Source organism: Oryx dammah, unplaced genomic scaffold, assembly GCF_014754425.2.
Source record: "Oryx dammah isolate SB20612 unplaced genomic scaffold, SCBI_Odam_1.1 HiC_scaffold_25, whole genome shotgun sequence".
NCBI lineage: Eukaryota > Metazoa > Chordata > Mammalia > Artiodactyla > Bovidae > Oryx > Oryx dammah.
The window spans coordinates 4,386,781-4,414,577 of NW_024070209.1; the positions used below are offsets into that span (position 1 = coordinate 4,386,781).

Sequence of the window (27,797 nt, forward strand, 5' to 3'; positions counted from 1 at the left end):
TCAAATCAACCAGTTTGCACACAAAGCATTATCTGTGGTCTGAGTAAATAATTCCAGTCACAGATATTTACCAGTCATTCAAGTAGATGCTGTTCTACTTTTTAAGTACAAATGAGTATGAGTCAACTGTATCCTCAATGTCCACTTGTCACTGTACCTCTTCTGCATCAACAGCAACTGCAGCTAACATGCACTGAGCTTGTACAGCAAGCTTAGTAGAATAATAGTAAGGGGTACAGCCTAGGCCTGAACCCAGATTGGTTGCAGTCTAAAGCCTAACTCTTTTTTAAAAAAATCATTTTATTGAAGTATAATTTACACTGTCATGTTAATTCTGCCATATAGCAAAATGATTCTGTTATACATATGTACATTCTTTTCCATATTCTTTTCCATTACGGTTTATCACAGGATACTGAATATAGTCCCTTGTTCCATACAGTAGGACCTTGTTGTTTACCCATTTTACATATAATAGTTTGTATCTACTAACGCCAAACTCCGTACTGCCTGCTTGGCAACCACAAGTTTGCTTTCTATGTCTGTGAAGTCTGTTTCTGTTTCATAGAAAATTTTGTATCATTTATTTAATTATTTTTATTACTTTTGGCTGTGGAGCTTGTGGGATCTTAGTTCCCCAACCAGGGATTGGACCCACACCCTCAGAAGTGAAAGCTTGGAATCCTAGCATCTGGACCACCAGGGAATTCCCTGTGTCATGTTTTAGAGTCTATCCATAAGTGATATATGATGATTTGTCTTTCTCCATCTGACTTCACTTAGTTTGATAATCTCTAGGTTCATCTGTTTCTGCACAAGGCACTATTTCATTCTCTTTATGGCCGAGTAGTATCCCATTGTACGTATGTACCACGTCTTCTTTTCCATTCATCTGTCAATGGACATTTAGGTTGTCTACATGTCATGGCTATTGTAAATAGTGCTACTATGAACACTGGGGTGCATGTATCTTTTCAAATTATAGTTCTCTCTGGCTATATCCCCAGAAGTGGAATTGCTGGATCATATGGCAGCTCTATTTTTAGTTTTTTGAGGAACCTCCATACTGTTTTCCATAGCAGCTACACCAATTTACATTCCCCTAAAACCTAATTCTTTTTTTATTCATTCATTCATTTATTTATTTTTGGTTGTGCTAGGTCTTCATTGCTGCACAGGCTGTCTCTAGTTGTGGCAAGTGGGGGCTACTCTCTGTTGTGGGGCACGGGCTTCTCATTGCTGTGGCTTCTCTTGCTGCAGAGCACAGGCTTCAGGAGCACAGGCTTCAGTAGTTGTGGCTCACGGGCTTAGCCGCTCTGCAGCACGTGAAATCTTTCCAGACCGTGGATCAGACCTGTGTACTCGGCACTGGCAGGCCGATCCTTATTCACTGTACCACCAGGGAAGTCCTAAAGCCTAATTCTTACCATTGCAATCTACTGACCCAATGGATGATTAAACCCAAGTGCTATCATATCAGGATCTTAGCTGTTGTTCAGTCGCTCAGTCGTGTCCGACTCTGTGACCCTGTGAACTGCCACACACCAGGCTTCCCTGTCCTCTGCTATCTCCAGGAATCTGCCCAAACTCATGTTCATTGAGTCAGTGATGCCATCCAACTATCTCATCCTCTGTCGTCCCCTTCTCCTCCCTCAATCTTTCCCAGCATCAGGTTCTTTTTCAATGAGTCAGCTCTTCACATCAAGTAACCAAAGTATTGGAGCTTCTTAGTAATTTTTGGATGATCTTAGTAACTTTTGATATTTTGAAAAGAATTTACTGAATTTACTGAATGATTCTCTATCTCTTCCTAGGGATGCCAAAAATGGCTCTGCACGTGAGTTGTGTTCATGCTGCCAGAAGGGGCTTGTGGGGACCTTGTCACCTGCTATAATCTCCCTCAGTCCCCAGGCTTTCCAAAATAAAAATACACTCTACATGCATGCAATGTCCTTGCTGTGCAAATGGAACTCTATGACCAGTCCCCTGACATCATGCCTCTTCCAATCAGTTGTCTGCCTCTCAAATTTCACAAGATAGCAATTCTCTGGGAGCCTCTGGCAGAAAGATCCCCAGCCTGGATGTCTAGAGACCCAGCTCCCAGTCTCCGATACTCCACTAACCAGCTGAGGGTAGCCAACAGTGGAGACTCTACTTTCCCATTTATAGAGTCAAAAAGTTGGATGAGACCAGATGATCCATGAGATCTCCTCTGGCTCCCACCATCTTCTGGAGTTGGTGAGTCAAGTGAGTCTGGATCTAGGAGAGGGAATAAACATGGGAGGCTGAGGACAAAGTGAGTTGTAATTTTGGAGTTCTTGCAGGAGAAGATAAGCACGCATCCTTTTACTCTGCCATCCTGTGGGCCTTTGACTGTGTGGATCACAACAAACTGGAAATTTCTTAAAGAGATGGGAATACCAGACCACCTTACCTGCCTCCTGAGAAATCTGTTGCAGGTTAAGAAGCAACAGTTAGAACTGGACATGGAACAACAGACTGCTTCCAAATAGGAAAAGGAGTACGTCAAGGGTATGTATTGTCACCTTGCTTATTTAACTTCTATGCAGAGTACATCATGCAAAATGCCGGACTGGATGAAGCACAAGCTGGAATCAAGATTGCTGGGAGAAATAGCAATAACCTCAGATATGCAGATGACACCACCCTTATGTCAGAAAGAGAAGAAGAACTAAGAGTCTCTTGATGAAAGTGTAAGAAGAGAGTGAAAAAGCTGGCTTAATACTCAACATTCAGAAAACAAAGATCATGGCATCCAGTCCTATAACTTCATGACAAATAGATGGGGAAACAATGGAAAAAGTGAGAGACTTTATTTTCTTGGGCTCCAAAATCACTGCAGATGGTGGCTGCAGCCATGAAATTAAAAGATGCTTACTCCTTGGAAGAAAAGTTATGACCAACCTAGATAGCATATTCAAAAGCAAAGACATTACTTTGCCAACAAAGATCCATCTAGTCAAGGCTATGGTTTTTCCAGTAGTCATGTATGGATGTGAGAGTTAGACTATAAAGAAAGCTGAGTGCCAAAGAATTGATGCTTTTGAACTGTGGTGTTGGAGAAGACTCTTGAGAGTCCCTGGGACTGCATGGAGATCCAACCAGTCCATCCTAAAGGAAATCAGTCCTGAATATTCATTGGAAGGACTGATGCTGAAGCTGAAACTCCAGTACTTTGGCCACCTGATGCAAAGAATTGACCCCTTGGAAAAGACACTGATGCTGGGAAAGATAGAAGGGGATGACAGAGGATGAGATGGTTGGATGGCATCACCAACTCGATGGACATGAGTTTGAGCATGCTCGGGGAATGGGTGATGGACAGGGAAGCCTGGCGTGGTGCAGTCCATGGAGTCGCAAAGAGTCGGACACGACTGAGTGACTGAGCGAGTGAACTGAACTGAACTGAGGAGAAAGGTATGGAAACTTGGACTGCATTTCTGTTCTCATCAAAATGACAAGTGCCATGCAACTCATCCTGTGTTTAAGGTGACTTTCAAAGTGAATTTTCTCTGATTTTCCTCTCTACCTTGCAGTTAGTCAATAGTAGAAGGTGTTGCAATGGTAAAGAATCTGCCTGCCAATGGAGGAGACAAGGGTTCAACCCCTGGGTCAGGAAGATCCCCTGGAGGAAGAAATGGCAACCCACTCCAGTATTCTTGCCTGGAAAATTCCATGGACAGAGGAGCCTGGTGGGCTAGTCCATAGAGTCACAAAGAGTCAGACACGAGCAAGCAACTGTGCACACACACACGAAGACCTTTATCATATATAAATCCAGAATTTAAATTTAAGACCCTGTTCATCAACCATTTTCATATGGACAAGGAAAATATAAAAAGAAGTGTCATTTGTTGGCTTCCTTGTTAGTCTCAGCCATAATTATGGATTTCCCTGTCAGGCTGGGTGACTCAGAGCAGGTATGAGCACTGCTAATGAGGTTTTTAAATTGCATGTGTCGAGTGGCTCAAAATTTCCCAAATAATGTAAATAGCTGACAAATACAGTAAATTGAAAAATCAAGCTTCTCTTTTAAAAGATCATAATTGTCAGGAGACTTCAATCCAGGTTCTGGTCACTGTCTCATAGTCCAGGGCTCAGTGGAGGTCGTAGTCTGTCATAGTGTCTGTCACTGTGATATCCAGGTCTGAGACAAGAGTCAGAGGCCTCGAGCAAGTCCATTGAATTTTCCAATTTTCTTTCCTGCTGCCTCTCTCCTTCCTGACCCCAGGTTCCTCCTTTTCCTTGGGCTAATCTGATAACGAAATTGTAGTCATGGTGACAGAAAGTATATAGTCATAGCATTTTCAGGTATGATTTAATTTTTAACCAGGGCTCTTAATACTTAAATTTTGTTTTCTCAAAATTAAAAATGACCCAGTCTGAGGTGGGCCCCCCACCTCCAGGATCTAATGCCTGATGATTTGAGGTGGAGCTGATATAATAGTAATAGAAATAAAGTGTATAATAAATGTAATGCACTTGAATCATCCTGAAGTCTATCCATACCCCCCACATCATCCTAGTCCTTGGGAAAAAATGTCTTCCATGAAACCCGTCCTTGGTGCCAAAGTTTGGGGACTGCTGTGCTAGAGGACACCAGCGCCTAGAGATGACACACATCGTTGCAAAGGGGTTATTATTTTTATAGTAAAGCACATACATTTAAAAATCCACACCTTTATTGTGGAGAAAAATGTGCAACCTTCATGAATGTTTAAGATGGAGCATCAGATTAACAGTCTTTCTGTTTCTGCTCCTTCTTGTGACTCTGCTCAGATACTCCCTCCCCCAGGGTGGCCTCAGTGTGCCTCTGCCATTGAGAGACCTACAAGGGAAAAGCCTAAGGAGTATGTCCTCCTAGTTGGAGAAGGAGATGAATGGTGCTGGGATGTGAAGCACTGTGTGTGTCCAGAAGTCAGTATTGGTGAGTGTTCCTTGAGGGAGTCCTCAAATCACACCCAGGAAAGAAAGAGCCATGTCGCATCCTTGGGAGTTAAAGCAGGCCAGCATGGCAAGCTCCCCTGGTTCCCTCTGCATCTTCATCCCCACTCACCTCCCTCCCAGAACCAGTTATAGACACAGGTTTGATTCCACCATGCTGCCATTTGTGAATGCCAGCCATGGTCCTCCATTCTTTGTTGTTTTTAATAATTGTATTTATTTATTTATTTTTGGCCGTGCTGGGTCTTGTTGCTATATGGGCTTTCACTAGTTTCAGAGATGGGGGGCTACTCTTTGTTGTAGTGCATGGGCTTTTCATTGCAGTGGCTTTTCTTGTTGTGGAGTGTGGGTTCTAGGGCAGGCTTCAGTAGTTGCAGCTCCCAGGCTCTGGAGCACAGGCTCCATAGTTGTGGCTCACTGGCTTAGTTGCTGCATGGCATGTGGGGTCTTCCCAGCACAGGACTTGAACCCATGTCTCCTACGTTGGCAGGCGGCGTTTTTACCCCTGAGCCACCAGGGAAGCCCCACAGTGCTCCATCCTTAAGAACAGCCAAGGTTGATTATCATGTGTCACTCCTTTAACCTCTCTGAGCCTTAGTTGGCCTCATCTGTAAAATGGGCATGATAATGACACCCTATAACTTTGTTTTGAAGATAAAAATAAATTATATATGTGAAAACATCTTGTAAACTGCAACGCTTCCCACAGATTCCAGTTATTATGATGGGGTTGTCCTCACATCCTGATGGGTTAGCTGGTTGTTGATTTATTCATTTGCTCATTTATATATCCATGAAGCTTCGGGAACAATAGTGAAAAATTGGCTTATAGGACAGGAAGTAACAAATAAAGCCTCTTTTCCTCCAGGAAGGAAATATGGCAGGACAAGCGAGGGCTATTGCTGGGACTCTGCAGCCTGCCTAGTGAGACGGGAGGAGAAGAGAAATAGCCAGGCCTCTACTACATGGCTTCAAAACCTGTGGAATGAAGGGACTGCCTGAACACCTGTGGCAAAGGCACTTTGGTAACAGAAGCTGGGGGGAAGGCAGAAGTGGAGCCTTTCGATCACATTTGACTAAAAAGTTCAATTTAATCTCAAGATATTTTTGTGCCTGGCTTGAGCTGCTGAATGTTTTTCTTGCTTGAGGTTTAATCCACTATATGCTGGGGCTTCCCAGTTAGCACTAGTGGTAAAGAACCCACCTGCTAATATAAGAAACATAAGGGACTCAGGTTCGATCCCTGGTTTGGGAAGATCCTCTGGAGAAGGACATGGGTAACCCATTCCAGTATTCTGCCTGGAGAATCCCATGGACAAAGGAGCCTGGTGGGCTCCATGGGGTCGCAAAGAGTCGGACACGACTGAAGCAACTGAGCAGGAATGCACCATGATATGGTAGGTAAACTGCCATATCCTTCTAAAGACACACTTATATGGCCTTCCAGGGTCAGATATGCGACCAACGTTTTGGAAAAGAAGATATACAAATGGTCAGGAAGCTCATGAAGAAGGTGCTCAACGTCATTAGACATCAGGAAATTATTACAAATTAAAACCACAATGAGAAAGCATTTCAGACTCTCTGAAAAGACTAAAATCAAGCACTTGCTGTGTCCGATGTTCGTGACAACATAAAGCAAATAGAATTTCATACATTTGGACTGTAAAATGGTATCATTTCTTTGAAGAGTTGTGTAGCAGTTTTTAATGAAATTAAACACGCATCTGCTCCATGACCCAGCCATTTCATTCTGCAGTGTTTATTCAAGAGAAATGAAAACAAATGTCTCCCGAAGACTTGTGCAAGAATGTTCATTGTAGTTTGATTTATAATAGACCAATACTCCAAACGTTCATCAACAGGGGAATGGATCAACAGTTGCAGTATATGCAGATTTTCCTGGTGGCCCTGTGGTTGAGACTACTTGCTTTTACTGCAAAGGGCATGGGTTCAATCACTGGTTGGGGAACAAAGATCCCATATACCGTGCAGTGTGACCAAAAGAAAAAAAGAAACCAAAGTGCTTCCCTGGTGGCGCAGAGATAAAGAATCTGCCTGCCGATGCAGGAGACACAAGTCTGACCCCTGATTGAGAAGATTGCACATGCCATTGAGCTTGTGCTCCAGAGACCAGGAGCTGCAACGACTGAGCCCGTGAGCTGCAGCTGCTGCAGCCCGAGCAACCTGGAGCCATGAGAGAGGCCACCACATTAGGAAGCCCCTGCACTGCCACTAGAGTAGCCCCTGCTCTCACAACCAGAGAAAAGCCCGGGCAACAACGAAGACCCAGTGCAACCAAAAACAAACAAATAAACTATAAAAAAGGAAGAAAAGGAAAACCAGTTGTGGTATAGCCGTATTATGGAATAATACTCAGATTAACACGCAAACAAATGAAGGTAGAACTCCCACCCCACCCCTGTTTGGGTCAGGTGCCCACATTCAACTATATCTAGAAACAGATTTGTTTGAAAAGAAGCTTCTTTGTGGTTTAAAAAGGAGAAAGGAGAAGTCTGAATTTTTAAGACATGTGCCAGGATTGTTCACTCTGCCTGTGATGGAGACAAGAGCTGGGGTGGCATCTGGAGGAAGACTTGGGTGGGGCCATTTTCTTAGGGCTGATGCTTCAAGTGACTCCGAATATTTACATACTGTATAAGATATTGAGGATGTTGGGAGTGGAAGCACTATGTCATCAAGTAATGTTAAAGGCATGAGTTTAAAAGCATAGGGACTGGCCTGGGGCAGGAATGGGAACCCCTCTTCCACTGCAGCAGGAAGAAGAAAGGAAGAAGTCAGATAGCAATGCAGTTCAATTTATAGAATTTTATTTGTTATTAGCTAATTAATCAATATTTTGGCTCTGCTGGGGCTTCAGTGCAGCGTGTGGGCTCTTCACTGTGGTGCGAGGGGGTTTCCCTTGTTTCAGTGCTTGGACTCAGTAAGTTGCCACACACTGACTCTCTAGTGGCTCCCAGGTTTTAGTTGCCCTGAAGCGTGTGGGATCTTAGTTTCTCAACCAGGGATTGAACCCGTGTCCCCTGCTTTGGAAGGCAGATTCTTAACCACTGGACCACCAGGGAAGTCCCCAGTTTATAGAATTGATGGGAGAAAATGGAGAGAGCTCTCTAACGATTCCTAATCCCTCTGTGAGATAGGAGTTCAAGTCGTGTGCTGAGAGTGAAAAATATGTGGAATTAGAGGCTTAAGGAAATGGAGAAAATGTGGGAAAGTCAATCTGGAGACTCAGAACTGACAAGAGAGCCAAAAGGATTGCTGTTCTGCCTCTAAGTCACGTTCGACTCTTTACAGCCTGGTGGGCTATAGTTCACCAGGTTCCTCTGTCCCCCACTCTATCCTGCAGAGTTCAAATTCCTGTCTTTTGAGTCAGTGATGCTATCTAACCATTTCATCCTCCTCTGCCCCCTTCTTCCTTTGCCTTCAATCTTTCTCAGCAAATTAAAAATTAAATTGTACCTGGAAATGATAGGACTTGAATCTTTCCCAGCCAAAAAGATTACTGGGCTCCAGACACAGATGAGCTGAGGTTGGAGCCCATCGATGTTCAGAGGCCCCAGAATGCTAGATTTGGGGCTTAGTAACCTTGACATGGACAGGGAGAAAGCAGAGAGCTTGCCTCTGTCCCACGTGACCTTCTCTCCCTGTCACTTTTGACTCCACCCACAGCTGCAGCTTATAGCAACACAAAAGATTCCACCTGCTTTGCCTGGCCCTTCTCTACTGCCATTCACTCCCTGTTCCTGCCTCCTGCAGTTTTCATTTCCAGGAGAACTGGAAACCCCTAGCATTTCCCCCTCAGTCACAGGAGCAAAATCAAGGACAGAAGGACAATTTGGGGGTGGGCAGTGGATCAATGAGAGGAACAGGTCAAGCATGCAGCGTCTTCATTGGCAGTGGGGGGCCTTCAAGCGTCGTGTGTGCAAAGGCCTCCGGTGACCTTTTATCAGGCCAGAGGCCCCTGGAGGTACAGAGAGAGGAAGCGCAGGTTAGGCCTCAGCTGGAGGCTTTTTAATAATAAGTGTTCTTGTTTATCAACAAGAAATATTCATGACATTGTTAAGCACTTTATGTAAGCAGGTTATTAAAGGGCGCTAATGAATATTACCAATTTTGTTTTAAGCAGGTGTATATATAGTTATAGAAAATAAGCAGAGTTACATCTTCAGCTGTACCAGATCTTATAAGGTCATGCTTCAAAGCAGCCATACTACAGTTACCCTCTGGGGGTGAGGGGAACATCTCCACAAATATTGTCTATTATCATACTTTAAATTGGGTGAGAAAAGTTTCATTTCCCCAATTGAGGTTGGTTGTCTTTTTCTCATTTTTAAAAATAGGATTCTTTATTACACTGTTGTCTGGGTCTGAGTCTTTTGTTAATCATATGAAAACTAAAGAAAAGAATCACTTCTCTGCAGAGATATGTAAAAAAAGCAGAGACATCACTTTGCCGACAAAGGTCCATGTAGTCAAAGCTATGGTTTTTCCAATAGTCATATACGGGTGTGAGAGTTGGAGCTGAGCACCAAAGAATTGATGTTTTCAAATTATGGTCCTGGAGAAGATTCTTGAGAGCCCCTTGGACTGCAAGGAGGTCAAACCAGTCCATCCTAAAGGCAGTCAACCCTGAATATTCATTGGAAGGACTGATGCTGAAACTCCAATAGTCTGGCCACCTGATGTGAAATAGGGGACTCATTGGAAAAGATCCTGATGCTGGGAAAGATTGAAGGCAGAAGGAGAAGGGTGATGCAGAGGATGATATGGTTAAATAGTATCACAGACTCAGTGGACATGAATCTGAGCCAACTCTGGGAAATAACGGAGGACAGAGGAGCCTGGCGTGCTGCAGTCCATGGGGTCACAAAGAGTTGGCCATGACTGAAGTGATTTAGCATGCATGCACACACATGTTACATCCTTAATGTTTATTTGTCTTAGAATGGAAGTTTGTACCTTTTGACTGCCTTCAGCCTGGCCCTCTTCCCCACTGCTCCCCCACCTATGGTAACCACAGATCTGGAAATCTGTCTTCTGAATTTATTTGTTTTTGAAGTATAACTAACCTACAACACTATGTTAGTTCCTGTTACACAATATAGTGATCCAATATTTCTATGCATTTCATACTGATCAATGCAATAATTCTACTTGTGATATATCACCATACAAAGACAGTACATAGTTACTGACTATATTCCCCACACAGTACATTTCATACTCACAACTCATTTATTTTGCACCTGGAAGTTTGTACCTCTGACTCCGCTTCAGCTATTTCTTTTCACCCACTACCCCTTCCCGCTCTGGAACACATATTTATTATCTGTTTCTATAACTCTATGGGATTTACAAAATTTTTTTTAAAATTTTTTATTGCGGGCATAGTTGATTTACAATGTTGTGTTAGTATAACTGTTCTGTTGTGTTTTTCATTTATCTTTTTAGATTCCACATATAAGCAAAATAATGCAGTATTTGTCTTTCTATGTCTGATGTAATTCACTTAACATAATACCCTCTGGGCTTCCCAGGTGGTGCTAGCGGTAAAGAATCCAGCTGCCAATGCAGGAGACATTAAGAGACACAGGTTCGATCCCTGGGTCAGGAAGATCCCCTGGAGGAAGGCATGGCAACCTACTCCAGTATACTTGCCTGGAGAATCTCAAGGACAGAGGAACCTGGCAAGCTATAGTCCATAGGGTCACAAAGAATTGGAATCAACTGAGGCAACTTAGCACAGCACACCACATTATCCTCTCAGTTCAGTCGCTCAGTAGTGTCTGACTCTTTGCGACCCCATGGACTGCAGCATGCCAGGCTTCCTTGTCCATCACCAACTCCTGGAGCTTACTCAAACTCATGACGATCAAGTCAGTGATGCCATCCAACCATCTCATCCTCATCGTCCCCTTCTCTTCCCACCTTCAATCTTTCCCAGAATCAGGGTCTTTTCCAAGGAGTCAGTTCTTCGCATCAGGTGGCCAAAGTATTGGAGTTTCAGCTTCAGCATCAGTCCTTCCAAAGAACACCCAGGACCGATCTTCTTTATGATGGACTGGTTGGATCCCCTTGCAGTCCAAGGGACTCTCAAGAGTCTTCTCCAACACTACAGTTCAAAGGCATCAGTTCTTCAGTGCTCAGCTTTCTTTATAGTCCAACTCTCCCATCCATACATGACTACTGGAAAAACTATAGTTTTGACTAGATGGACCTTTGAAGGCAAAGTAATGTCTCTGCTTTTTAATATTCTGTCTAGATTGGGCATAACTTTCCTTCCAAGGAGCAAGTGTCTTTTAATTTCATGGCTGAAGTCACTATCTGCAGTGATTTTGGAGTCCAAGAAAATAAAGTCTGTCACTGTTTCCATTGATTCCCCATCTATTTGCCATGAAGTGATGAGACCAGATGCCATGATCTTAGTTTTCTGAATGTTGAGGTTTGTTTTTTTGTTGTTGTTGTTGAGGTTTAAGTCAACAATTTCATTCTCTTCTTTCACTTTCAACAAGAGGCTCTTTAATTCTTCTTCCATAAGGGTGGTGTCATCTGCATATCTGAGGTTATTGCTATTTCTCCCAGCAATCTTGATTCCAGCTTGTGCTTCTTCCAGCCCAGCATTTCTCATGATGTCCTCTGCATAGAAGTTAAATAAGCAGGGTGACAGTATACAGCCTTGATGTACTCCTTTTCCTATTTGGAACCAGTCTGTTGTTCCATGTCCAATTCTAACTATTGCTTCCTGACCTGCATACAGATTTCTCAAGAGGCAGGTCAGGTGGTCTGGTATTCCCATCTCTTGAAGAATTTTCCACAGTTTGTGATCCACACAGTCAAAGGCTTTGGCATAATCAATAAAACAGAAGTAGGTTTTTTTATGGAACTCTCTTGCTTTTTCGATGATCCAGCAGATGTTGGCAATTTGATCTCTGGTTCCTTTGCCTTTTCTCAATCCAGCTTGAACAGCTGGAAGTTCATAGTTCACCTACTGTTGAAGCCTGGCTTGGAGAATTTTGAGCATTACTTTACTAGCGTGTGAGATGAGTGCAATTGTGCGGTAGTTTGAGCTTTCTTTGGCATTGCCTTTCTTTGGGATTGGAATGAACACTGACCTTTTCTAGTCCTGTGGCCACTGCTGAGTTTTCCCAATTGGCTGGCATATGGAGTGCAGCACTTTCACAGCATCATCTTTTAGGATTTGAAAGAGCTCAACTGGAATTCCATCACCTCCACTAGCTTTGTTCATAGTCATGCTTCCTAAGACCCACTTGACTTCACATTCCAGGATGTCTTGCTCTAGGTGAGTGATCACACCATCAGGGTTATCTGGGTCATGAAGATCTTTTTTGACTAGTTCTTCTGTGTATTCTCACCGCCTCTTCTTAGGTCCATCCCTATGGTCATAAGTGGCCCCAGGGAACGGGGTTGTCTCAGAAAATAAGAGTGGCCCTGGGAGAAATACGCCATACAGACAGAGTGTGGGCCATCTCAGGAGATGAGAGGCCCTGAAATGTGGGGTGGTTAGCTTTTACAGGTTGGGTAATTTCATAGGCTAACAAGTAAGGGGATTATTCCAACTATTTTCGAGAAGAGGCAGAGATTTCCAGAAATTGGGCCACTGCCCACTTTTTGTCCTTTTATTGTCAGCCTCAGAACTGTCATGTCACCTGTGAGTGTGTCGTTCTGCTGATGTATTTCAGTGAATGCATGATGAGGTTCAAAGTCTACTGGAAGTTGATTTTCTGCCATCTTGGACCTCACTGGTCCTAACCAGATTATGTCATATCCTCAATGGCTCTTTCATTCTTTTAAAGATTGTGCCCTGCACCCTTCCCTCCTGTTTCAGAGTCTTGTTCTTTTCTTCTGGGGACACCCTACCCAATCTGCCTACACGAGCTACCCTGGTGTGATTTCAGGACTTTATTCACCCAACTAATTCTCATCTGGGCTTGCAACCAGTGTCTCCCAGTTCACCTGCCTAGTGCCAGGGAAATGGAAATCTTCAAAGCTGTTTCCTGAGGGCTTCTCAGTCTTCCTGTCCTGAGTGAGAATCCCTTCACTGGATTCAGGCTTCAGAGTGGTCTTGAAAGGCAGAGGGTTGGGAGACAAGAAGGAGGTAGCCCTGCAGGAGTTCAAGGACACTAATGGTCACAAGTAGTTTCTGCATACCCCTTAGCACAGAACGTAAGCACTTACACAATCACCCGGTGTCTGCCCTGCATCTGTACCTTGTGTGCACATGTGGCTGGCTGCTATTCTCAACTCAGTTGTGTGATTTAACAGTTCCTGAGGGCAGAACCTCGGATACAGTGCTTCATATATGCTGAGACAAAGTTGTTGTTTAAAAAAAATATTTTTGGTTGAAATGATGACAGTTGTTCTAGAATGACCCTCTGTAAAGTGTTGATAGACAGTTTTATAGTGTGCACCCATGAGACTGAGTTTAGCAGTGTAGTGTGTTGTCAGTGTCCTTGAGGGCAGCTCCAACTGAGGAATCACTGTGTGTGTGTTCTAAGTTGCTTCAGTCGTGTCCAACTCTTCGCGACCCCATGGACTGTGGCCCGCCAGGCTCCTCTGTCATGGGATTCTCCAAGCAAGAATACTAGAGTGGGTTGCCAAGTTCTCCTCCAGGGGATCTTCCCGACCAAGGATAGAACCTGCATCTCCTGCGGCTCCTACCTTGCAGGCAGATACTTTACTGCTGAGCCACAGGGAAAGCCTGAGGAATCACTGTCTGGTGTCCCAAACAAGGGGAGAGCTTAACTTAGTTGGGGGAAATTGGATGTAGAAGACTCTGTGGTCTAGCGGAGGAGAGGAAGAGGTGAACTTACATGTCAAAAAGACCTAGGGTTAAGATAATGTTGCAAAGTTTAAAAGTGACCCTCCTGAAACTGAAACTGCACATCAGAGATTGGGTCTTGAATCCACTGTTTTTAGAGTTGCCCAAAAAAGTTCATTTGGGCTTTTCCACAAAATGTAAAGGAAAAATCCCCACAAACTTTTTGGCCTACCCAATAATTGAGATCACACACCTGGTCTCAGGACTTAATGAAGCTCAGGTTCTTTATGTCTCATCACAGAAAGAATTCATTGAGAGATGAGGTGCTGCCAAGGTCCAGCCCCCGCAGGATCTAGGGGAACCCTCAGGAGAAACGGCGTTGGAGAATGAATGAGTGAATGAATGAATGAATGAAAGAGGAAAGAATAGAAGCTGATATTCCTTGGTTTACACAGAAAGCCAATAAAGCCCCAAGACAAGGGACTTGCTCTGTTCACAGAGGCTGCAGGCTCCCTCCCGGTCTCCCGAGGGAGTGAAGACACAGAGCGCCTTTCCGTCCAGGTCTTAGAAGCCCAGGCAGGAAAGTGAACACAGAGAGCCTCTATGCTTCAAGGGATCAGCCTGAAAAAGAGAGTAAGAGAGAGAAAGAAAGAAAGAAAGACACGGGGGAACCAGGCTTTCGTGGAACCTGTCCTGGTCCGTCACTTTATTTTTCAGGGAAGCTTTTATACCTTAACTTGTACATAGAGGGAAATGAAAGCTGCAAAGTCATACAGAGTCAGCCCAAACATTACATCTGTTTTGCCTTTATCAAAACCAGGATTTTTTCTGCAAACCTTTCCCATAGACAATGTTGTGTACATTATCTCTGGCCTTGGAGGCCTGTGAACATTTTATGGCCCTCTTTTGATAAAGGCTGCTCAACCAGAAAACTTATTTTCCCTTGAAATGTTTTTTCTTTATATTTCTAATCTATGTCAGCCTCAGAAGGTATTAAACAGCGTTACATTTCTCACGGAACAAAGATGCAGTGAGTTACAAGAAAGAACCAATTAGCTCAAAGGTCTGATGTGGTTAATTTCAAGGCTACACTTGTTTTTCTTACATTCCAACTATGTTAACTAATGCGCTCCCAGGTGCACAGTGGATAAGGGATATGGGAACTTAGCAACAAGCATTGGCCCAATAACGAAATCTTACACCAGCACTACTCGAATAGTTTTTAACTCTTTGAAAGGCTCTATATTTTTAGGCTTCCTGTGCCTCTCACAGTTGGGAGGCTGTGAATAATCCTATGCTTAGCTGCAAGAGTCTGGATAAACCTGTCAGACAAGCTAGAATGCCAACAGAGGGGGTTTGATTTGAAACACTCCTATCATGTCTAACAGACTTATTAGCTAGAGCCCTAAGTTGATTTTTTCCAGAAAAAGGTGGTCGGGGATAGCCCCCTGTTAATGTCAGAAGAGCTGGTGAAAGACATAAAATAGTAAGACAGACAGATTCTGGTTTTGGGGTAGATGCTCGAGCAGGTCCAGGGAGCCCCTCGAATCCTGATCCGCCCTTGCCTATTAGGTCTTCTCTGCATGACCTTTGTCATGGGTGGGATCTCCCGTGGTGGCTCCCAGCAAGGTGGTAGCTAACAAGTGGATTAATTTAGAGAAACACACATTCCATAAACAGAATGCAAACTGTATCAAAAAGTAAGAGCCACCCCAGTGCATGGGGTTGTCTCAGGAAGGGAGAGAGGCCCTGGGAGAAACACCTCACAGATAGACTATGGGCCATCTCAGAAAGTGAGAGGCCCTGAAATAGGGGGTGATCAGCTTTTATGGGCTGGGTAATTTCACAAGGTAACAAGTGAGAGGATTATAACAACTATTTTGGAGAAGAGGCAAAGATTTCTAGGAATTGAGCCACTGCCCACTTTTTGGCCCTTCACTGTGGACCTCCAAACTGTCATGGTACCTGGGGGTATGTCATTTAGCTAATATATTTGAATGGGCATAAACTGAGACTCAGGGTCTTTGTTGTTCAGTCACTAAGTCATATATGACTCTTTGTGCCCCCTTGAACTGCAGCATGCCAGGCTCCTCTGTCCTGCACTATCTCCCAGAGTTTGCTGAAATTCATGTCCATTAATTCGTGATGCTATCTAACCATCTCATCCTCTGCTGCTCCCTTCTCCTTTTGCCTTCAATCTTTTCCAATATCAGGGTGTACCGGAAGTAAAATGTTCACACTCTTGGACCTAGTTGGTTCAAACTAGTTTTTATTATATCCTCAATGACTTCTTTTTTTTTTTTTTTAATGATTGTGCCTTGCCACCTTCCCTACTATTTCAAAGCTATTCCCCCCAGCAGATGGATCTGGCCACCTTCTTAACCTTTTTCTCATTAAAAGTTTTCAATAAAAATTTGAAACTATGAATTTTTTCAAAGAAATCAGTGATAGGGTTGCCAGACACAGTAACCAAATGTCCAGTTATATTTGAATTTCAGATAGACAACAACTGTTGTTCAGTCACCAAGTCATGCCAGTTCTTTGCAACCTCATGGACTGCAGCACCTCAGGCCTTCCTGTCCCTCACCGTCTCCTGGAGTTTGCCCAAGTTCATGTCCATTGAATCGGTGATGCCATTCAACCATCTCATCCTCTGTTGCCCTCTTCTCCTTTTGTCTTCAATCTTTCCCAGCATCAGGGTCTTTTCCAATGAATCAGCTCTTTGCCTCAGGTGGCCAAAGCACTGGAGTTTCAGCTTCAGCATTAGTCCTTTCAGTGAGTATTAAGGGTTGATTTCCTTTAGGATTGACTGGTTTGATCTCTAAGGGACTCTCAAGACTCTTCTCCAGTACCACAGTTTGAAAGCATCAATTCTTTGGTGATTGGCTCTCTGCCTTCTTTATGGTCCAATTCTCACATCCATACATGACTACTGGAAAGACCATAGCCTTGACTATATGGACTTTTCTGGGAAAAGTGATGTCTTTGCTTTTTAGTACACTGTCTAGGTTGTGTTCCAAATATTGCATGGGACTTGGACTAAAAAAAAAATTATTTATCTGGAATTCAAATTTAACTGGAATCTAGTATTTTTATTTCCTAATCCAGCAATGCAAGCCAATGAGGTACTGGAAGCATTTCATGGAAATCCACATTGCAACTCATGCATATACACATGTATATGAGTGTGTATATGCTCAGTCATGTGCAACTCTTTGCAACCCCATGGACCATAGCCTGCCAGACTCCTCTGTCCATGAGAATTCCCAGGCAAGAATCCTAGAGTGGATCGCCATTTCCTTCTTCAGGGGATCTTCCCAATCCAAGGACCAAACCCATGTCTCCTGTGTCTTGGCAGGTAGATTCTTTCCCACTGAGGCACCTGGGAAGCCCAATAAAAATACCTTTAAAGAGACACAGCCCTTTATTTACACACACATTGACCACAAAATGCAGGTAATAATTCTTTAATGTGATTCACGTTATTTTGATGACATTCAGGCAAACTCAGATTCACAGTTATTGTCCTCATTGGCTACTTTCATTTGTGTAATGACTGAGGCCGGCTGCATGATAGGGATCTTAGGTTTGAGCTGAAGTTTTAGAAGCCTTGTCTCTTGAAGTACTTGGCTTGTGCAAGGACATCATTGCATAAGTCATAGCTCAGGTCCTGGCTGCTTTGGATGTAGCCAGCACCTCCCGTGTAGGCACAGAGTCCACCTAGAATTTGTGACGTTGGTTAATGCTGACCCCACAGCCCCTCACGTGGCAGGCTGCCCAGCAGTTAACTCAGATTCTCTTTCTGAGTTGCTTCTCAGGAGACAACTGAGGTTTGGGGGAATCAAATGCAACATATTACATTGCATTCCTGTTAATTTCACACTGGGAAACTAACGCATGGGGAACACTAACACGCACCTCTCAGGTACTGGTCAGGGGTCTAGGTTGGGAACCTCCTCTGGGTTTCTTTGATTCTTACAGTCAGGACTTCAATCACTCAGGAAACCTGGGCCTCACTGAACCAGGATATGGGGCATAAAGACCAGGGTCCTGCAGGAAGAGAGGCAGTGGGTCTCGCGGCTTCCTGGGATCAAGGCTACTTTTTCATTTCCCTTCTTTTTCTCTCCTCCTCCTTTGGCAGAACCATTGCCACCTTCAATCTCCCCAAGGGTAAACAGTAAAGCTACAAGTCGGGGCAAGGGCTTCAGGGTAATGGTGACGGACGCAGCTGGAAATCAGAGGTGACACAGTGTAGGGACCAGTCTGATGCCCTCCTCCCATGCTGCAAACACAACCCCCCGCCCCCGGAAAAGGTTAGAAAGGGGCTTTTCTATCTGTACTCGTAACTCTTCTTCCAGATACCTGAATGTCTGAAGCTATTTCTGACTTTTCTTAGACACCATGTGCGTCTTGGGAGAAGGCAATGGCACCCCACTCCAGTACTCTTGCCTGGAAAATCCCATGGATGGAGGAGCCTGGTAGGCTGCAGTCCATGGGGTCGCTAAGAGTCGGACACGACTTCACTTTCACTTTTCACTTTCATGCATTGGAGAAGGAAATGGCAACCCACTCCGGTGTTCTTGCCTGGAGAATCCCAGGGACGGGGGAGCCTGGTGGGCTGCTGTCTATGGGGTCGCAGAGAGTCGGACACGACTGAAGCGACTTAGCAGCAGCAGCAGCAGCATGTGCGTCTCACCATACGTGGGAGAAATGTCTGACTCTGGGGAGATGGCTAGTCCTTTCCCTGAGAATGAGATTTTAGAAAGAAGGCAGAACAGGGCAGGAGAAATGACGCTGGTGACAACATCACTAATGCTGTCCTCGGTCCCAGTTCTGCATTTTCCAGCTGCCAGGTGACTTTGCAGCAATGACTCTGTCCTTGCAAATCCACTTGCTAACTTGTACAGGATGGATGACTTGTCTTCCCCGACCCCCTCCAACCCCATCTGGGTGAGTCCCCAGATCAAAAGAAGATAAAGTTTTAGAAAGTACCTTTAAATTGTCAAGTGTCACATACTTTGGGTAGCCTGTTTAAAGGTCATTGAGGAATATGTTTTCCTGAAAGCTTAAATTATGACTGCAATACTTAAAGGTTTCTCAACAACTAAAACAATAATGTGAAATACAGAGGGAAAAGCCTCATTGTCATCTTTGCCATCTCAGTTCCCCCAGCACAGAGTTAATTTAACAGTGGAATTCAACAGTCCCCTTAAAGGTTCTATCTGGTTGTAAGTGATACTGGCCAGAATTAGCACAAAAATGAAACCAATCTTCACAACTAAGAATTGTGTAGACGGAAGACAAGGGAAAGACAAATTCAGTATTTGTTGAGAATCCACCAAATACCAACTACTTTTTCACATTGCTTCATTGAATCTTCATAATGATTCTCTGAGATTGCATTTTGTCGATGAGGAAACCGAGACCCAGGGAGAGTGATTTATCCAAGGTCACATGGTTACAACAGAGCAAGAACTCAGTCTGTGATCTCTCTCATGACCCATCACCTTATTGGAAATCCAGAATAGGGTATGGTTGAAGAAATTATGGCTCTAAGCAAGGCAGAAGTGCTGGTCGGCTCTTCCAGCTCCAGGGAGCACCTTTCACTCTGTATCCTGTGAAACTGCTCCAGGGAAGCCATCAGCAACAATATATGTGAAGGACATAAAAAGAGGGGAGGGCTTCCCTGGTGATCTTGTTGTTCAGTCACTAAGTCATATCTTTGTGACCCCATGGAGCAGCACGCCAGGCTTTCCTCTCCTTCACCATGTCCCAGAGCTTGCTCAAACTCATGTCCATTGAGTCAGTGATACCATCCAACCATCTCATCCTCTGCCGCCCCCTTCTCCTCCTCTTCTCAGTCTTTCCCAGCATCAGTCTTTCCCAGTGAGTTGGCTTTTCGAATTAGGTGGCCAAAGTATTGGAGCTCCAGCTCCAGCATCAGTCCTTCCAATGAGTGTGTGAGTTGCTCATTCTTTGTGGTCCCATGGACTGTAGCCCACCTCGCTCCTCTGTCCATGGACTTCTCCAGGGAAGAGTACTGGAGCATGTTGCCATTTCCTTCTCCAGGGAATCTTCCTGATCGAGGGATCGAACCCAGGTCTGCTGCATTGGAGGCAGATTCTTTACTATCTGAGCTATAGGAAAGTCCCATCGAATATTCAGGGTTAATTTCCTTTAGGAATGACTGGTTTGATCTCCTTGCTATCCAAAGGACTCTTAAGAGTCTTCTCCAGAACCACAGTTTGAAAGCATCAATTCTTTGGCTCTCTGCATTCTTTATGGTCCAGCTCTCATATCCATCCATGACTACTGGAAAAACCGTAGCTTTGACTATACAGACCTTTGTTGGTAAAGAGATGCCTCTGCTTTTTAATATGCCATCTAGGTTTGTCATAGCTTTTCTTTCAGGGAGCAAGCATCTTTTAATTTCATGGCTACAGTCACCATCTGCATTGATTTTGCAGCCCAAGGGAATAAAGTCTTTTACTGTTTCCATTGTTTCCCCATCTATTTGCCATGAAGTGATGGGACCAGATACCATGATCTTAGTTTTTTGAATGTCGAGTTTTTTTTGAGCGTTGAATTCCCCAGTGATTCAGTGGCTAAGACTCCATGCTCCCAATGCAAGGAGCCCAGATTCAATCCTTGGTCAGGGAACTAGATCCCACACGCTGCAACTAAGACCCAGCGCAGCCAAATAAATAAATATAAATAAATATTTTCTTTAAAAATTAACAAATGTGAAGGAACCCCTTGGGTTGTAAGAAGTGACATATGAGATATCATGACTGATGGCAGGTTACCTGTACCACCCTGACTCCATCACCCACACTGTCCACATTGGCCAGGACGTTGCTGCCATGAGACTGCCTGGACAAGACACCAGCGATCACAGCAGGGTCCAGGCAGTACTTTTGGCCAACAGAATGTATGATAGGTCGATATCTCAGGAGGGACGGCATGTCTATTTCAGCCAGTCTTTCAGAAGCATGAACTCCTATAGCAAACACAGAAGGAAGGAGGAAGGTTGAGGTGATTTGTGCTGAAACAGGAACTCAAAAGGAGAGAGAAAATACACTCCAGGGACCCGGGCAGTGGTCTAGGACTGAAAAGTCCAAGTTTGGGTCTGAAGTCCCTGATGGCCATTCCTAGACCTGAGATTGTAATTGTCTTCCTTTGAATGTGAGTCACTATGCCCAGAGAAGTGGCCTTTGTGCTCCTCAGCTGGGCTCTCAGGGGCTGCTCTGGACAACCTGGGAAATTCCACAGGCACCATTGGCCCCTAAGCATCCCAGAGGGACCCAGGAAAACCAGCTCGCATACACACAGAATGTGAGAGAAAAGTTTTCCCAACCCTTCAAGGAGTCCTCAGAGAGTTTCCCTGACAGGTATGCTCACCCCTGCCCACCTTTCTACCCTAAAATGACACCCAGAAAGCATGTGAGCTTAAACTTTTAAGAAACAATGAGAAATGACAAAAAAAGATCAATACTAGTTTACCTGGCTAGTCTATTTTACTGGTTTCACAGGCACTCTCATCCACCTTACAGTAGGTGCTATACTTCCAGTGGACACTCAGGAGAACTGAGTGACTTGCTGAAGCCCCAGAACCAAGACACTCAGAGAAGCTCTGTGGACCCCACATCTAGTACCCTCTTCACCACTCCACCAGGTAGGGCTGTGGGAGGCAGCGGGGACCTGAAGGATATGCCGAAAGGATCAAAACTGTGGGAAAGGACAGAGAGGCATAGGGTGGCCTCCTGAGGGAAGCGTCAGAGCCCTGTGGAAGACATCTTTGCTGAAAGGAGTCACCTTCTGAGAGAAAGAGGAAGAAGAGGAGGAAGGCAGGGTGGACAGAAAGATGATGAACACCGCAGTAGCTCAGGCCTTGACGCCTTCCGATGCCACAAGACGCCCCAGGGGTGTGGAGGGTCTGGATGTCTCCACGGCATCCCCAACTGCTGCTTTCCGACGAACCTACAAATGGAGGAAGTGCCAGTCTGAGACACTGAACTAGGAGTTCTAATCCCACTCTGTCCATTACGAAGTGATATTAATAAAAATATCCGAACAAAAATCAATGACAGTGGCAATCACACAGCCACAGAAAGCATTCTGAAATCTATAGTATGGCGACTAAGTGATTACAGAAACTAGTGTCTAAACTCCTCTTCCAGGGACTTGAGGAACAGTTGCAATTATAAGCCTTGCACGCCTCTGGAGCTGAACAGGGCTGCTGGGTGGGTATCTTGGAATCAGAGCAGAGATCCTGCGCTCCCGTAAGCTAGTCCGCATCTTGTGTCTTAGGCGAGCCCTCAGAGCTTCTCTCTCATACTCCTCACTCTGTAGTCTGGGGAGACACTTGTGCTTGCTCGGAAGAAACACACAGTGTGAAGCCTGATCTCCCTGAGAGCTCAACCCAGAGTCAAAGTGAAGGCACAGCTGGTAAACTGGACTCAGAGCTGGCTTCCCCTGCTCTAGGGCACACTTGTAGGTGGGAGCCTAAGACAGCAAAGAGGGGAGGATGCATTGTGAGGTCGAGGACCAGGTCTCTGCAGCAGGCTTCCTCTTCCCTCTTCTTCCCTTTCCTCTCTTGCCATTCTGTCTCTCTCTCTAACTCCCATTCTAGTCACTGAAGGGCCGAGCATTCCCTAGAATTTATAGTTCACATCAGGAGGGCACATGAGCCAGCAACAGAGCGCAGGAGACTGCCCCTTGACAGAATCATCTCACTGCTATCAGCTTGTAAGGACCTCACATTAGATTACTCTTTTTTGTTTATTTCATCTTTGACTAAATTGGATTATGTCATCAAATCTTCATGATATGCAGATTTTGGGAAGTATATCCACTGCACATAATCATCTGTGTACTGTAGGTTTGTGTGCTAAGTCATTCAGTCATGTAGTCAGGCCTGTAGCCTGCCAGGCTCCTCTGTCCATGGGATTCTCCAGGCAAGAGTACTGGGGTGGCTTGAAGATCTTCCTCCAGGGGATCTTCCCAACCCAGGGATTGAACCTGTGTCTCTTACGTCTCCTGCACTGGCTGACGGGTTCTTTACCGCTAGCACTACCTGGGAAACCCACTGTAGGTTTATGTAAATGCATTTTAAAGTTCTGTTTTCTTATTAAGAACTTCATGGGGTTGACATCTGAAAATACAGGTATTTTAGAATAAATACTACTTTAAAAACTTTCAATGAGTAACCTAAGAGAAATGAGGAAATGAAGTGACTTGATGTTTTATGAGTGTACTAAAAATTAAATAAGCAACATTTTCTTGTCTATTTTTTTATCAGTGCACTCTTATCTTTATAATTGGTGACAAATACCCTTAATAGTAGTTGGTTGTGCTACTCATTATTCCTTGCCCTGTAGCCTCTTCCTAGTCACATTATATGATACGCTCCCCAAAGTTCCTTTTGTTTCTCTTGTAACAGTCTTTATTTTGAAGTCTATTTTGTCTGATGTGAATATTGCTACTCCAGCTTTCTTTTGATTTTCCTTTGCAGGGAACACCTTTTCCCATCCTTTCAGTCTGTTTGTATGTTTTCCTAGATCTGAAGCGGATCACTTGTAAATAACGTCTGTATGGATCTTGCGTTTGTATTCATTCACCCAGTCTGTCTTTTGGTTGGAGCATTTAATCTATTTATGTTAAAGGTAATTATCAATATGTAGGGCTTCTCCGGTCGCTCAGTGATAAAGTAATCTACCTGCAATGCAGGAGATGCTTGTCTGTGGGTTGGATCCTGGGTCAGGAAGATCCCCTGGAGAAGGAAATGGTGACTCACTCCAGTATTCTTGCCTGGAGAATCCCATGGACAGAAGAGCCTGGCAGGCTGCAGTCGATGGGATTGCAAGAGTTGGACACGACTTAGCTACTGAACCACAACCACCACCGTGTTCTTACTACCATTTTGTTAATTGTTTTGGATTTGTTTTTGTAGCTCTTTTTTGTTCCCTTCCTCTTTTGTCCTCTTCTACTGTGATTTTTTTTGACCAACTTTAGTGTTATGTTTGGATTCCTTTTTCTTTTTTGTGTGTGTACCTACTGTAGATTTTTGGTTTGCCGTTACCATGAGATTTTGATATCGCAGCATATAAACAAGATTGTTTTAAGTTGCTGTCTTCTAATTTCAGATGCATTTCCAACGTCTTGCATTTGTGCACTCCTTTTCTCACACTTGCTGGTTCTGATATCATATTTGTGTACAGATGATTTCCTACCTTTACTGTATGTTTGCCTTTACAGGTGAGCTTTTCAGTTTGTAATTTTCTCTTCTCCACCTAGAGAAGTTCTTTTAGGATTAGTTGCAAAGTTGGTCTGATGGTGCCAAATTCTCTTGTCCGTAAAGCTTTTGATTTCTTTGTTTGATCTGAATCAGAGGCTTGCTGGGTAGAGTATTCTTGGTTGTAGTTTCTTCCCTTTCATCATTTTAAATGTATCATGCCTTTCTAGCCTGCAGAGTTTCTGCTGAGAAATCACCTGATAATCTTATGCATGTTCCCTTCTACATTATTTGTTACTATTCCCTTGTTGCTTTTAGTATTTTTTCTTTGTCTTTTATTTTTGTCAGTTTGATTACTATATGTCAGCAGTGTTATGCCCAGAGTCCAAGTCCCCAAAACTGAGAGAATAAGATGTCTACAGCAATGCAAAAGCATGAAGGGGTTTTATTTCTAGCTCGAGCTAGGGCTCCTGCCACATCCAACGTAGTGGAGTGGAGCAAGAGCCCCGAGCCCAGATTTACAGCAGTATTTATAGGTTTAGAACAAAGACAGAGAGTTGGCAAGGGCTGATTGGCTGCAGGGGTTTCCTGGTATTTACTAATTGGCTATTGGCTGCAGGGGGATGTCTTTTACGTCCTGATAAACTCAAACCAGGTTACGGGGAGTATGTTGATTAGACAAGTCCTGGCATCCGCAGGGATGACCTCACTGGGCAATGACTCAGCTTTTCCAGTGAGTCCTACCTTAGTCCCTGAAGCCTATCATGGCGTTTGTTAGGTCCCAACAAGCAGCATATTCCTCCATAGACGCTGCTATTTCTGGACTTGGGTTACTGCTTCCTTTCCCATGTTAGGAAAGTTTTCAGCTATTATCTTTTAAAATATTTTCTCAGGTCCTTTCTCTTGCTCTGTCTTCTCTTTTTAGGACTCCCAATAGTGTGAATGTTGGTGCATTAAATGTTTTCACAGAGATCTCTTAGACAGTTCTCATTTCTTTTCATTCTTTTTTCTTTATTCTGTTCTGCAGCAGTGATTTCCACCATTCTGTCTTCCAGCTCACTTATCTGTTTTTCTGCCTCAGTTATTCTGCTATTGATTCCTTCTAGTGTATTTTTCATTTCAGTTGTTGTATTGTTCACCTCTGTTTGCTCTTTATTTCTTCTAGGTCTTTATTAAACATTTCTTGTGTCTTCTTGATCTGTGCCTCCATTGTTTTTCCAAGGTCTTGGTTCATCTTTCTTATCATTACTGTGAATTCTTTTTCAGGTAGATTGCCTATTTCCACTCACTCCACTTCAGTTGTTCTTCTGGGGTTTTATCTTGTTCCTTCATCTGGAACATATTCCTCTGCTGTCTAGTTTTGTCTAACTTTCTGTGATTGCAGTTTCTGATTTGTAGGCTGCAGGAATGTAGTTCTTGCTGTCTGCCCCCTGGTGGATGAGGCTAAGAGGCTTGTGCAGGCTTCCTGGTGGGAGGGACTGGAACCTGCCCACTGGTGGGTGGAATTGGGTCTTGTCTTTCTGGTGGCGGACAGGGATGTGTCAGGGAGTATAGTTTGTTGGACAGCTGTGTGCTCAGGACAACTTGAAGCAGCCTGTCTGCTGATGGGTGGAGCTGTGTTCCCACTCTGTTGGTTGTTTGGCTTGAGACATCCCAGAATTGGAGCCGACCGCCTGTTGGGTGGGGTCAGGTCCAAGAGGGCTCATGCCAAGGACTGCAGCCACCAGTGTCCTTGTCTTCACAGTGAGCCATTCCCCCTACCTCCACAAGAGACCGTCTGATATTAGCAGGTGAGTCTGACCCCATCTCTGATGACGTCACTGCATTTTACCCCGATTCCTGGTGTGCACGAGACCTTATGTACACCCTCCAAGAGTGGAGTTTCAGTTTTCCCCAGTCCTACGGAATTCCTGCAGTCAAACCCCACTGACCTTCAAAGGCAAATTCACCGGGGGTTCCTCCTCCCATTGCCAGACTCCCAAGCTGGGGACCCTGACATGGGCTCAGAATTTTCATTCCAGGTGAGAGAACTTTGGTGGCGTGATTATTTTCCAGTTTGTGGGTCACCCACCTGGTGTGTATGGGATTTGATTTTATCAGATTATGGCCCCCCCACCATCTCATTATGGGTCCTTCTTTGTCTTTGGATGTAGGATATCTTTTTTGATAGGTCCTAGCATTTTTTTGCTGATGCTTGTTCAGCAATTAGTTGAGATTTTGGTGTTTCCGTAAGAAGAGGTGAGCTCACATCCTTCTATTCCACCATCTTTCTCCTCTTCCGTACTTTGTTATAGTCCCAAAATTCCTTGTAAAATAAAAAAATATATATATTTCTTGAATTGGTGGGTCAAGAAAGAAATGTAAAGCCGGCCCCATTTGAGACATTTTTAAATTTCAGATCCAGGAAAAAAAAAATTGCTTCTCTTAAGACACTATGCTTCCTCTTTTTCTTTGTCAAAAAACATGACCTTTTCCTCTTTGCCCCAGTTGCAAGGAACCTTAGGACCAAATCTGAAATTCAAGCATGGCAACAACGTCAGCCTCAGCGGTTAACTGAGTCACATCTCCTTGATCTCCAAAATGCTAGTTTTCTATTGAACTACATTAGATTTACAGTAGTAAAGCACCTTAATCCTTCTGTAGAAATATATGGCCTATTAATAAATTCAGTAAGTACTTTTGGTGAAAGAATTTTTATAGAGGAACAGTGAACATTGTTCAATGGTATAGATTTAAAGTCTGGCCTCAAGCGATGCTGCTGTAAGCCCACCCCTCATTCTGGAGAACTCCCTCCTTTTGTGAGGCATCTGGGAAGAGACTGTGGATGGCTGTTACCAAACCCAGGATTTGTTGAACAGGTTGGGGAAAAAAAACTGAAGTATCAGAAATACCACTGTATTCCCATGCTTATCTTTCCCATCTCCAAGGTCATTTGGGAAAATGAAGCACACTCACCTGTAAGGACAAGGAGGCCTAGAAGCAGCCACAGCACAGACATATCAGTGACTTGGCACCACAGATCCTGAAATGACTTTTTAATAGAAATTGGCTTGAAGATGTGAAAATATCAACTGTCATCATCATAACACTATGTATTGTTTCTATGGAAAGGTGTGAAAAGAATGAAGTGTCCCTTCAGACTGTGTCCCTACGTCTGAATAAGAAAATTAATTATTGGAATCAGAATGAAATAAGTTGAACTGGGACATGTGCTCCATCTGTCCTTTTAATTAAAAGTGATGAGACTCCTGCTCAGCCCACAGAGACTCAACATACTGTCAAGCTACAGAATACTGATTCTTTCAAGAAACCAAGATACTCTGATTCTCAACATGGAGAAGCATGATGAACTGACTACAGATCTTGAAAAGGAAATTTCTGAGGTTTGTGCCTTATCCTAGTAGCCTCCTCATTATCAAAATACAATTACCAAAAGGAGAATTTTATATTAGTATTTCACTTACTTGAGGTCTTTTTCCTTTGGGTTAGAGGAAAGGTCACACTTTCCTCAGTGCCTTGCCATAGTCTTTGCTATAAGAAGGATCTGACTGTTCATTGCAGCACTATTTAGAATAACTAGGACATGGAAGCAACCCAGATGTCCATCGACAGATGGATGGATAAAGGTGTGGTACATATACACAATGCAATCTTACTGAGCTATAAAAAGGAATGCATTTGAGTCAGTTCTGATGAGGTGGATGAACCTAGAGCCTATTACACAGAGTGAAGTCAGAAAGAGAAAACCAATATTTTATGTTAATGCACATATATGGAATCTAGAAAGACAGTACTGAT

General features: G+C 43.9%; 1 protein-coding gene and 1 long non-coding RNA gene across 2 annotated transcripts; one reads left to right on the forward strand and one right to left on the reverse strand.

Moving 5' to 3' along the window:
* The first annotated feature begins 1,247 nt into the window (after window positions 1-1,247).
* LOC120883586 lies at window positions 1,248-17,112 on the forward strand. Its single transcript, XR_005725815.1, has 3 exons — window positions 1,248-1,343; window positions 13,081-13,083; window positions 17,093-17,112. It is a non-coding gene; the product is annotated as an uncharacterized LOC120883586 (long non-coding RNA).
* Window positions 17,113-17,320: 208 nt separating this feature from the next.
* On the reverse strand, window positions 17,321-26,997 carry LYG1 (lysozyme g1). Its single transcript, XM_040267676.1, is given in 6 exon segments — window positions 17,321-17,485; window positions 17,684-17,838; window positions 18,707-18,711; window positions 20,608-20,765; window positions 21,641-21,745; window positions 26,955-26,997. Coding segments are annotated over 6 exon segments (585 nt in total). The 3' UTR covers window positions 17,321-17,366.
* Between the last annotated feature and the right edge of the window lie 800 nt (window positions 26,998-27,797).